This window comes from Bubalus bubalis, chromosome 3 (genome assembly GCF_019923935.1).
Source record: "Bubalus bubalis isolate 160015118507 breed Murrah chromosome 3, NDDB_SH_1, whole genome shotgun sequence".
NCBI lineage: Eukaryota > Metazoa > Chordata > Mammalia > Artiodactyla > Bovidae > Bubalus > Bubalus bubalis.
Window position 1 is genome coordinate 63,210,227 of NC_059159.1, and position 13,503 is coordinate 63,223,729.

The window sequence follows — 13,503 nt, forward strand, 5'->3', positions numbered from 1 at the left end:
CAGTTTAATATATTTAGTGAATGGTACGTGTGTTAGTCACTAAGTCGTGTGGAATTCTTTGCGACCCCATTGACCGTAGCCTGCCAGCCTCCTCCATCCACGGGATTTTCCAGGGAAGAATACTGGAGCAGGTTGCATTTCCTTCTCCAAGTGAATGGTATAGATGCATATAAAACCTAGCCATGTGAAGCATGAAGCTAGAGGCTGGAGGAACTGAAAATGTCTGAGTGTTAAAAACGACAAAGCAGAAAATAAATCATTAACTATGTGGTTAATCAACCCACTTTCCATAAGTCACCAGCTTTCTCAAAAGATTACACTGCTTTGATTGGTTTGATAATTAATGTTTCTTAAATCAACACAGAGCCAGGGGTTAAGCTACCGATTCTGCTTGTTTTGTGCATTAATTCTGCCTGTGACTGGTGGCTCAGTATATTAATAAATGCTTGTCCATAACTGACCCTCTGTTTTCTTGCTTGAGAAACCAAAGTGGACAGTGGACACACTTAAATTGGACTGAACGGTGAACTTGAGTTCTTTCTAGGGACACAGTGAAACAAATCTATTCAACTGACCAAACACTAAACACCGTTTGATCTGCCCTGAAGTTAAACATTATCATCAAAATGTTTTGTGGAGACTATGTGAGTATAATGGCTATTTCCATAAAACTTTACAGTTTTTCAAGATGTGTAAACCTTGTTTACAAAATTTCATTTGTGGTTCTTGACATTTTTGACAAGAAATATTGGTGTTTTGATTTATCTTCATTAAAGTTTTAATGAGTAGGTGTCCAATGTAACTATTAAACAAAGTTTGTGTTATTAAATATCAAATTTGTGCTAATTTTGAAATAATGTATTGTTCTCTAGAGGCAATTCAGTGATCCCTACTTTCTAAAGTTACCTGACTTAGAATTCTAACTGAAGTAGTAATAAGCTGTTTTTGTCTCCATACTTACTTCTCTCTATAAGAAACTAAAAGTAAACCTGGTTGCTAATTTTTATTTAAAATCTATGGTATGTTCAGAAAATATAGTTTATTTTTTAACAATTATTTTGAATTTAAACAAATGTAAGACTTAGTTTAGTCATTTAATTTTTTTCCTTGTCTGAGTCACTTTGATCCAATTACTCTAACAGTCCATGAACTTTGGAAGAGCCTATAGAGACACTGAGTTATTTAAATATACATCATTTGAAAAGATATCCACTTCACACAACCTTGGAAATTATATATACATTTGTTGAGGATTTTCTAAAAATCTGTATCATTAAAAATGCTTTCCAGAAGCCTTTTATTTTTAATGAAAAAATTTTATGCAAGAAAAGAAAACAATTATTTGGTTAAACTTTGGCACAAAAATGATGTTATTTACCTATTTACAAAATATTAATCCCTAGAAATTTTTATTTACTTATATTGCTTTTCAAATTAAATATTGAATGGAACCTAAAAAGTAGTTCATGAATCTTAATTTTATCTTGAGATTTCAGGATCTTATTTGCAGTTGAAACTTCCTTTATCATCTTATTAATTGTAAGGCAGTTACATTCTACTATAGAAACAGAAGTTGTTACATAATTTAGGCCAGCACAGTAAATGATTTAATTTGTAAAAGAAGTTGTTTTCTCCCAATTATTACTTTCAAATAATTGTACGTGGATGAATAGAAAATTTCTCCCTCTTTTTTCATTCAAGTACAATTATTTGGAAGTAATTAAAACTATATTCTGTGTGGTACATATGGTTTTATATTAATATTTTATGCCAATCTATCAAAAGATATATTAATAGAATATTTAAATTACATTTCAGAGAGTACTAAAAGTTACCAATGATAACAAGCTTTTAAAGAAATGCAGTGGTTTGCCATGCTTCTGTAGATAAAGAAGAATATCAGAGATTAAAGACTTGGATTTCAGCAGACCTAAACTTTCATTTTAAGTTTTCTGATCATCTATTTTAGAGATAAATATTAGGTTTTATGAATTATCTCAGAAAATTTTGATGATAAATGGTTTTATATAATCATGTTATTATACTTTCATATTTATAAATCCAGTTATATATATATATATATATATATATATATATCCTTAAGATTTATGGACTAACTGGGAAGAATTGGATATTAACGAGGCATATATGAGGTCAAGTTCACCTGTTTAATCTCCATTCTGGGTGTGTGTCCTTCAGCAAAAGGCAGGCTTTTGCACAATAAGTAAAAGTCCTCAAGTCATAGGGGAGATAATTACTGACTGGGTTGCTTGTTAAACTATTAAGTTTAAACTAAAGTTAAATTATCAACTGAGCCTTCTTCTCAACAGCTCTGATTGAATGACACCTGAATTCACCCCCTTGGTATAAACACATGACTATCTTTAGAGCCACCAAAATAATGTGTTATGTCAGTTACAAAACATATAAAATTTAAACAGAAATTAAGCAAGAGGCAAGAATTAAAGAAAAGCAGTTATATTTCTATAGGAAAGAAGCATATTCACTCCTTGAAAATTACTTTCCAGAGTTTTGGAGTTAGATGACCCTCAGGGATTAAAGTAATTCAACTGGGTTAGTTACATCAAGAAGGTAAATTCACTTTCCTGAAAGTATTTTACAGGTGTAAGTATTTTACAGGTGTGCTTGACTGTAAAACTGTTAAAAGCAAGATTTAATGAAATGATGTTGGCAAGCCTGGAATTGTTTTGATTTACTACTTAGCCAGATATAAATCACCCATCAGGAAGATGGTATCATAACATGTCTCTTGGAGTGGAAGAAATTTCACTGCAGAGCATTACCTAAAACATGCCCAAATCCGTATCTAAACCAGGTCTCTCTGTCACTGTAACTCAAGCTCTTATCCACAGAAAAACACTGTCCCTTCCACATACATTGCCCCAATTCTTCTGCCAAAACTGTTGGCTGTTTTTGTCCTGTTTTGTCATCAACTGATTTCCCCTTTTTGTATGCGTGCTCAGTCACTTAGTCGTGTCTGACTCCTCTGTGACTCCATGGACTGTAGCCCACCAGGCTTCTCTGTCCACGGGATTTCCAAGGCAAGAACAGTGGATTGGGTTATCATTTCCTCCTCCATCATTTTGTACAGTAGCATTTTATTTATTATAGACTCCTTTATTTGGTAACACTCTTCCTTTTTGCCTCAAAAGAAATTTTAGTCCTTTTCCTTTCCTTTTGACAATTTTCCTATTTCTACCACATTTATTGAATCTGAAAAAAAGTTAATCATAGGAAGATCACAAGCAATATAATATGTTGAGCACATATTCCACACCTGAATTTACATTTTACTTTACACAGAGAGAAGTTATCACTATTAAAATTTCCTGAGTCTGTGATAAACAGCAGGAGCTTTGCATGCCTTGTCTGATGGGACAGTCACTGTGAATCTTTTTACAAGAATACTCCTGGACAGGCAAAGATCCTTCCATTCTTCTTGGAGGCTCCAGACATTCTGCTCAGTGGTTTTAAACATATTGTTTTTAGGTTTCACAACCTTCAAGGAAAATTTTATCTACCAGTTTCCATATGAATATATTGAGGCTTAAAGAAGTTAAATAATTTTTCCAGGAATGAAAAGGCAGGAAGTGGTGAAACAGAATGTAACTCCAAAACCGTATCCATCACACATACACAGTTAGAAGTTAAACACATCTAAGTGTGACTGCTGTGTGTTAGTCACTCAGTCATGTCCGACTCTTTGCAACCCCATGGACTGTCACCCACCAGGCTCCTCTGTCCCTGGGGATTCTCCAGGCAAGAATACTGGAGTGGGTTGCCATGCCCTCCTCCAGGGGATCTTCCTGACCCAGGTCTCCTGCACTGCAGGTGGATTCTTTACCAGCTGAGTTACCAGGGAAGCCCCTAAGTGTGATTATCCTACATAATTAGAGGTTATGTTACAAAGGAAAGAGCAGACCCTTTGTCAGTCCAATTGAGAGAGGAAATTAGCAGCAGTATTTTCACAGAGATGCTGTTACTCATAGATTTGCTTCCAAAATGGCTTGAGAACAGTCTGACAACAGCAGCTGAGCTAACGTCTAGAATGGCAACCAGGCAGTCTGCATTTCAGCCCAACTAACATGAAACAAGTCTCATTATTAAAGAATCCACCTGCTAATGCGGGAGGCACAGACTTGGGTTTGATCCCTGGGTGGAGAAGATCCCCTGGAGGAGGAAATGGCAGCCCACTCCAGTATTCTTGCCTGGGAAATCCCATGGACAGGGAAGCCTGGCAGGTGACAGTCCATGGGGTCGAAAACAGTCGGACAAGACTGAGGACTGAATAACAACAACATGAATTAAATGCACGGCTGCTCAGGTATGAATGGCAGGTGGGGAAGGCAGATGGGCAGTAAATCAGAAGCAAGTCCGGGTTTTCAGTCCAGGAGGGCCTTCAGGCTGAAAAGGCCTCCCTCCCTTGCAGGCAGAAGCTGGGAGGGGCAAGATCTTTTTTAAAAAAATTTTTATTGGAGTGCAGTTGATTCAAAGGCAAGAACATTTTAAAAGCAGATTTTCCTATAGAAAGGGACTCCTGAGAGAAATATTCCAAGCTAGAAATGTGATTTTGATTGCTTATCTACAGTATGACTTACTGAACAAATAATAAGAAAAGGTTATTCATACTGTGATTGCATTTTACTATCACAGGACTGTGTTGTCTGAACTTGACATGCCAGGATTTAACAAGACTCATGACTCATGTGGGTGAGGCCTCCACTGCAACTGAAGCTTCTGTTGAACTCATACATACTGGACTGGAAAAGTCTATGCGGTCACGTTTTCCTTATAGTCCTATATAAGCATATTGCTAATAAGTATTATTATTATTGCTAATAATATTTCAAAACTCCTTTAACAGTTATGGACTGCTTTATTGTAAGAGCAGGGCAAACATAACCGTAGGATCACTACTGAACAAGCACTCAGGGCCAGCTTCACCTCCAAGGCTCTATGCTGAGGACCATTTACTCAAGCTTGGTTGTTATTTAGTCACTCAGTTGTGTCCGACTCTTTTTGACCCCATGGACTGTCACCCACCAGGCTTCTCTGTCCATGGGATTTCCCAGGCAAGAATACTAGAGTGGGTTGCCATTTTTCACCTCCAGGGGATCTTCCCCACCCAGGGATTGAACCCGCATCTCTTGTTTTGGCAGGCGGGTTCTTTACCACTGAGCACCAACCTGGGAAGCCCTTACTTAAGCTTTCTGCATCTCAATTTTCCTACCTGTGAGATGGGTGATATGGGCTTCTCAGGTGGTACAAGTGGTAAAGAACCCACCTGCTAATGCAGAATATGCATAAGAGACGTGGATTCCTTCCTTGGGTCAGGAAGATCTCCTGGAGGATGCCATGGCAACCCCCTTCAGTATTCTTGCCTGGAGAATCCCGTGGACAGAGGACAGAATCCCATGGCTGCAGTCAGTGGGATCACAAAGAGTTGGACATGACTAAGAAACTTAGCACAGCACACAGCACAGAAAATAGGTGGTATAATAACACCTGTATTATATGAGTCTCTCGAGGATTACTTGGCAGGTAATGCTCTGAGAAGACCTGAAGCACAAACACACCTGGGAACTACTATTAGCAGTTTTATTAAGTAGCTGTGCCAGCATTTGAACCCAACTAATGCAGAAGCCCTGGCTCTCAACATCCCAGCACACGGCTTCTAGAGAGGAGGTTAAGTCTGCACCATTACTAACGTGCTTGTACACATAGACACACACACACACACACACACATATGTATATTCGTATATATGTGTGTAAGTATTCATAACATTCATGAGCAAATTTGAATACCAGCAAAAGTTCCAAGGGTGGAAACAGAAATATATTCTCATATGAATAAATTCTCTTTATCTGTAAATAGCTTCTGCTGCTGCTGCTAAGTCGCTTCAGTCATGTCCAACTCTGTGCGACTCCATAGACAGCAGCCCACCAGGCTCCCCCGTCCCTGGGATTCTCCAGGCAAGAACACTGGAGTGGGTTGCCATTTCCTTCTCCAATGCATGAAAGTGAAAAGTGAGAGTGAAGTCGCTCAGTTGTGTCCAACTCTAGCGACCCCATGGACTGCAGCCTGCCAGGCTCCTCCATCCATGGGATTTTCCAGGCAAGAGTACTGGAGTGGAGTGCCCTTATAGCTTCTACCATGCTAAAAAGTTTCTCACAATCCCACTTCCTTCACCAGTTATTGCAAACTCTGTTTTTTATGTCCTCCAAAGTGTATTGTACTTGTGTTATCCAGCTCCTCGCCTCTGAATATCCCTGGCTCCATCCTACCTGGGCTGTCACTCACCCCCTCTACAGGTCGTGTGGATGTTGGCAGTGACCTCCATGACCTGACCTATACCCCATTCTCTGCCTTCTCTTGCAGACATATGGGTGAGGTCTAACTTAGGCTCTTTGCCAGGGAAAGCCCCAGGGCTAAATCCTTGAACTTATTTATAGCCACTCCTTCGGTCATTGCATCCAATCTACTGACTTTAATTACAATCTACACACAGGGCCTTCTTGGAATGTACATCTCAACTCATCACCTGTGCCTGAATCCCAGATTCATACAAGTGGGTGTCTACTCAGGAAGTAAAAACTCACTCCATCCTTGGTTTAGGTCAGAGGAAAAGAAAGGTAAAAGCTTGAAAATCAGAGTTACTCCTGACTCCTCTGACTCTCATGAGTTTGTGTATGCTCAGTCATGTCCGACTCACTGTGACACCATGGATTGTCATCTGCCAGGCTGCTCTGTCCATGGAATTATCCAGCCAAGAGTACTGTAGTGGGTTACCATTTCCTTCCTCAGGGGATCTTTCCAACCAGGGATCAAACCGAGTCTCCTGCATTGCAGGCAGATTCGCTACCACTGAGCCACCTGGGAAGCCCCTCTGTCTCCCTCACACCTCACAATGATCCACCAGCAGAACCTGTAGGCTCTACAGTCACAGAATTCACTACACAACACCTCTCACCAGTCCTCTACATCCAGCCATCCACACCACCATCATCATTACCTGATGGCTTCCTGCAGCTGCCTCCTACCTGGACTCCTGCTTCTATCTCTGCTCAAACTTCTGGGTCTTGTGGACACAACAGTGAGTACAACTGTCAAAAACATGAATTCCATTGATGATGGTGTAGGGACCACCATCATTCTGGAGTGAGTTACAGAGGAGGAGGTAAAAACATTATAGAGGAGCATGGAAACAAGCTTCTGGTCTTGGTTTACAAGTCATTGTTCACTGTGATAACAAGAATGAAACACAGTTTCATGTTGTAGCATCATTTTCAGTTTCCAGAGTGCTTATAGTGTACAGACTACAGGGTCCGTGGAAGATAAGACACCTTTCTCACATACCTCTCTGGACATGCTGACTTCTTGTAAATGTCCAGGTTTCCAGGTGATTGCAAATTATCAGGGAAGATTTTTGACATTATATATCTACTCTCATTAATACACGGTGCTCATTCTCATAACATTAGGGCAAAGCCAGAACCAACTGCAAATATAAATAGCACTAGGAGTTGTAAAACCAAAGGAACAAGAAAAATATGGTTGATGATATTTTTATTTTATCAACCCACTTAACAAACAGTACAAGAACATCATCAGATTATCACAAATCACTTTCAAAAACTATACTTCTTTTGTTAAGTCTCGAGATTAAAGACTGAAGCAACGATGACTGAGCAATGAGACTCATGGTTACTCTAATGAATCATGCATTCCCAAGATAACAGGAAGTGGAGAAAGCAGATAGAGAGATGGTTTGGAGGGTGTTACCTGCTGATACTTCATTGCTATAGCACTACCTTTAGACCAATACCCAGCCCTCTATCTACCACTAATTTCTGCTATCAGTGCAAACTTCTTGTAATCATTCATCAAAAGCAAAAAGATTATGGGAATTTTTAAAATGTATTTCAGAGTTCACATTGTCAACCTCCCTCCTTGAGCCTCTTTGGGATTGTCTTCAAGAATTCATAATACCCTGCTTATAGCCTGTGGACGTGCCTTTGTCATCCAAGGCATAGAAAAGACTGCTTTTTAAGACTCATCTTCTTTGTCAGCATCCCATCTTATTTACACAGGAAAGAGAGTGGGTCATGTCTGAGGCCCTGGGATGGCTGCCAAGTGTGGCTTCCTGACTTAGAGCAGGAAAGAATTCAAGAGTGAGCCATGGTAAAGTGTGTGTGTGTGTGTGTGTGTGTGTGCATGTGTCTGTGTTCAGTCGTGTAAAGAAGGTTTACTAAGGGAGATACACACTCCATAGACAGCATGTGGGTCATCTCAGAAGGCAAGAGCAGGCCCTGGGCATGGGGAGTCAGTTTTTATAGCAGTGGGAAATTTTATAGGTTAAGGAGTTGGAGGAATATTCCAGCTATTTCAGGGAAGGGGCTGTGATTTCCAGGAACTGGGCCACTGCCCACTTTCTGACCTTGTGGTCGTGGTGCCAGGGGTGTGTCACCCAGCTTGCTGTTGTATTCCAGTGAGTGCGTATCGAGGCTCCAGGTCAAGTGGAGGTCAACCCGTCCACCATCGTGTGCCTATTTGGGTCTAGTCAGTTTACATCATGTCTTTGGGCTCTGTCATTCCTTCAAAGGTTGAGCCCTGCACCCTCCTGTCTCATTATCACTGTACGGAGTTGGAGTACAGTCTCTACATTATGCTTTGATTTATGTAACCTTCAGACATCCTGGTCACTACACTTGAAGGAAGCAGGAAAATAAGATGCTAACAGACCATGACATGTATGATGTACAAAAGAGTGATTCTAGGCTATATGTGCATACGATACTCTGTGTTACATGGTCCTGTTAGAGAAAAAGTGGGAATCAGTTTCACTCATAGGCCACTCTGGATTATCTTTTCAGTTTATTATGTGGCAATTTGTAATAAAGTAACAAGATATGAATGTATTTTATCATTCTATTTATCAATTACAACCTTAGTGCTATTTAATTTTTAAGTGAGAAGGATTAAAAACATGGAAGAAATATTTTTTCAAGTTATAAAAAAAAAAAGCACATTAACCCCAGCAGACATATTGTTCTAAGGAATATGTATTAGTTACGGTTTTAAAAATATATGAATCCTATTGTATTTTAGAGTTGGATGACTCCTGTTCTTGTCACCACTATAAAAGTAATCCGCTTGAATTATTGTTCAATTCTTTAGAGGTAGTGAATATACATATATATACATTCTACTAAGCTTTCATTCCATACTGTTTATACTGTTCATGGGGTTCTCAAGGCAAGAATACTGAAGTGGTTTGCCATTCCCTTCTCCAGTGGACCACATTCTGTCAGACCTCTCCACCATGACCCACCCATCCTGGGTGGGCATGGCTTAGTTTTATTGAGTTAGACAAGGCTGTGCTCCATGTGATCAGATTGGCTAGTTTTCTGTGATTATGGTTTCAGTGTGTCTGCCCTCTGATGCCCTCTCACAACATGTACCATCTTACTTGGGTTTCTGTTACCTTGGACGTGGGGTATCCCTTCACAGCTGTTCCAGCAAAGCGCAGCCGCAGCTCCTTACCTTGGGCGAGCGGTATCTCCTCACTGCCACCCCTCCTGACCTTGTGGGGTAGCTCCTCTCAGCCCTCCTGTGCCTGAGCAACCACTGCTCCCTGGACATGGGGTTGCTCCTCTAAGCCACCTCCCCTGACCTCAAGCATGTATGAAAAGGCAAAATGATAGGATACTGAAAGAGGAACTCCCCGGGTTGGTAAGTGCCCAATATGCTACTGGAGATCAGTGGAGAAATAACTCCAGAAAGAATGAAGGGATGGAGCCAAAGCAAAAACAATATCCAGTTGTGGATGTGACTGGTGACAGAAGTAAGATCCAATGCTGTAAAGAGCAATATTGCATAGGAACCTGGAATGTTAGGTCCATGAATAAAGGCAAATTGGAAGTGCTCAAACAGGAGATGGCAAGAGTGAACGTTGACATTCTAGGAATCAGCAAACTAAAATGGACTGGAATGGGTGAATTTAACTCAGATGACCATTATATCTACTACTGCAGGCAGGAATCCCTTAGAAGAAATGGAGTAGCCATCATGGCCAACAAAAGAGTCAAAAATGCGTACTTGAATGCAATCTCAAAAATGACAGAATGATCTCTGTTTGTTTCCAAGGCAAAATATTCAATATCACGGTAATCCAAGCCTATGCCCCAACCAGTAATGCTGAAGAAGCTGAAGTTGAGCACTTTTATGAAGACCTACAAGGCCTTTTAGAACTAATACCCAAAAGAGATGTCCTTTTCCTTATAGGGGACTGGAATGCAAAAGTAGGAAGTCAAGAAACACCTGGAGTAACAGGCAAATTTGGCCTTGGAGTACAGAATGAAGCAGGGCAAAGGCTAATAGGGTTTTGCCAAGAGAATGCATTGGTCACAGCAAACACCCTCTTCCACAACACAAGAGATGACTCTACACATGGACATCACCAGATGGATGGTCAACACCAAAATCAGATTGATGATATTCTTTGCAGCCAAATATGGAGAAGCTCTATACAGGCAGCAAGAACAAGACTGGGAGCTGACTGTGGCTCAGATCATGAACTCCTTATTGCCAAATTCAGACTTAAATTGAAGAAAGTAGGGAAAACCACTAGACCATTCAGGTATGACCTAAATCAAATTCCTTATGATTATACAGTGGAAGTGAGAAATAGATTTAAGGGACTAGAACTGATAGACAGAGTGCCTGGTAAACTATGGATGGAGGTTTGTGACATTGTACAGGAGACAAGGATCAAGACCATCACCATGGAAAAGAAATGCAAAAGAGCAAAACAGCTCTCTGGGGAGGCCTTACAAATAGCTGTGAAAAGAAGATAAGTGAAAAGCAAAGGAGAAAAGCAAAGATATAAGCATCTGAATGCAGAATTGCAAAGAATAGCAATGAGAGATAAGAAAGCCTTCCTTAGTGATCAATGCAAATAAATAGAGGAAAACAACAGTATGGGAAAGACTAGAGAATGCATCACGAAAATTCAAGATACCAAAGGAACATTTCATGCAAAGATGGGCTCAATAAAGGACAGAAATGGTATGGACCTAACAGAAGCAGAAGATATTAAGAAGAGGTGGCAAGAATACACAGAACTGTACCAAAAAAAAGAGCTTCATGACCCAGATAATCACAATGGTGTGATTGCTCACCTAGAGCCAGGCATCCTGGAATGTGAAGCCAAGTAGGCCTTATAAAGCATCACTACGAAGAAAGCTAGTAGAGGTGATGGAATTCCAGTTGAGCTATTTCAAATCCTGAAAAATGATGCTGTGAAAGTGCTGCCCTCAATATGCCAGCACATTTGGAAAACTCAGCAGTGGCCACAGCACTGGAAAAGGGCAGTTTTCATTCCAATCCCAAAGAAAGGCAATGCTAAAGAATGCTCCAACTACTGCACAATTGCACTCATCTCACATGCTAGTAAAGTAATGCTCAAAATTCTCCAAGCCAGGATTCAGCAATACATGAACCATGAACTTCCAGATGTTCAAGTTGGTTTTAGAAAAGGCAGAGGAACCAGAGATCAAATTGCCAACATCTGATGGATCATTGAAAAAGCAAGAGAGTTCCAGAAAAGCATCTATTTCTGCTTTATTGACTATGCCAAAGCCTTTGACTGACTGTGTGGATCACAATAAACTGTGGGAAATTCTGAAAGAGAAATGGGAATACCAGACCACCTGACCTGCCTCTTGAGAAACCTGCATGCAGGTCAGGAAGCAACAGTTAGAATTGGACATAGAACAACACACTGGTTCCAAATAGGAAAAGGAGTATGTCAAGGCTGTATATTGTCACCCTGCTTATTTAACTTATATGCAGAGTATATCATGAGAAACGCTGGGCTGGAAGATGCACAAGCTGGAATCAAGATTGCTGGGAGAAATATCAATAACCTCAGATATACAGATGACATCACTCTTATGGCAGAAAGTGAAGAGGAACTAAAAAGCCTCTTGATGAAAGTGAAAGTGGAGAGTGAAAAAGTTGGCTTAAAGCTCAACATTCAGAAAACAAAGATCATGGCATCTTGTCCCATCACTTCATGGCAAATAGATGGGGAAACAGTGGAAACAGTGTCAGACTTTATTTTTTTGGGCTCCAAAATCACTGCAGATGGTGACTGCAGCCATGAAATTAAAAGACGCTTACTCCTTGGAAGGAAAGTTATGACCAACCTAGACAGTATATTAAAAAGCAGAGATATTACTTTGCCAACAAAGGTCCATCTAGTCAAAGCTATGGTTTTTCCAGTGGTCATTTATGGCTGTGAGAGTTGAACTGTGAAGAAAGCTGAGCACGGAAGAATTGATGCTTTTGAACTGTGGTGTTGGAGAAGACTCTTGAGAGTCCCATGGACTGCAAGGACGCCCAGCCAGTCCATCCCAAAGGAGATCAGCCCTGGGTTTTCATTGGAAGAACTGATGCTAAAGCTGAAACTCCAGTACTTGGCCACCTCATGCGAAGAGTTGACTCATTGGAAAAGACACTGATGTTGGGCGGGATTGGGGGCAGGAGAAGGGGACAACAGAGGATGAGATGGCTGGATGGCATCACCGACTTGATGGACATGATTTTGAGTGAACTCCGGGAGCTAGTGATGGACAGGGAGGCCTGGCATGCTGCGATTCATGGGGTTGCAAAAAGTCGGACATGACTGAGCAACTGAACTGAACTGAACTGAAGCTTTCATTTAGTTGCCAGGCTCAAAATGTCATTGTTTTAAAGGGTAAATAAAACATAAAAAAAAAGGGTGGATAAAGATAGAGGCACTGTATGTGGGGTCACACACCTTCTGTGTACCTTTCATCACCTGTGTACTTAATCAAGCTGTGTGTTTAATCAAGCACATAGCTCATGTTTTAAAAAGGCAAATATTCACAGTGAGTACAGTAGTCCCTTCAAAGCAAAGATGGGTCAGATTTATGAACCCTCAATGACACACAAATTACTGGTTTTGAAGTGAGAATTCTTGGTGCAGCCAAGGTCACACCTGAACCTACGATGATTTAATGACCTACAAAACTCCTGGAGACCTCAGTCCCTGCACTTCTTTTCTGTGTCATTTCAGACACATTCCAAACACCATAGGGTGACTGTACAGGGATGTGTCAAGTTCTTCTTCAAGAGGAGGTCAGTGACTTCTGATTGCCTCCCTTAGTGAACTTGGTCTTTCTCTCACATATAATACTGATTTGGAATAATTTGAATGCTTCAGAGATTGGAAATGGTTTTGGGAAAATGTTATTTTAGTTTTTACAGGCCCAAATAAGTACAAATAATAGCCCTGTCAGGGAGGAAGAATTTTCCATCTGTCTACGTTCTTCTGGCTGGTCTAAGAATTAAATGGGCCTGAGACAGATGAACAGGAGAAGATCACACAGAAGTTGAAAGTGTTGCAGTCCTTTAATGGACTGGAACCTGTTGTTCCAGATCGATGATAAAAAA

General features: G+C 40.4%; 1 protein-coding gene across 5 annotated transcripts in view; it reads left to right on the top strand.

The window, feature by feature from the left end:
• The first annotated feature begins 396 nt into the window (after positions 1-396).
• Positions 397-13,503, top strand: part of ANXA10 (annexin A10) — a 75,957-nt gene continuing 62,850 nt past the window's right edge. For 2 of the 5 annotated variants that reach the window (XM_044939666.2, XM_044939668.2), the window contains exon 1: positions 399-644. In XM_044939666.2, the coding sequence (XP_044795601.1) occupies positions 627-644 (18 nt within the window). In that variant the 5' untranslated portion in view covers positions 399-626. Of the gene's footprint in view, positions 645-13,503 lie in introns of all 5 variants that reach the window. The other 3 variants (XM_044939669.2, XM_044939667.2, XM_006048424.4) reach the window with 3 other exon arrangements.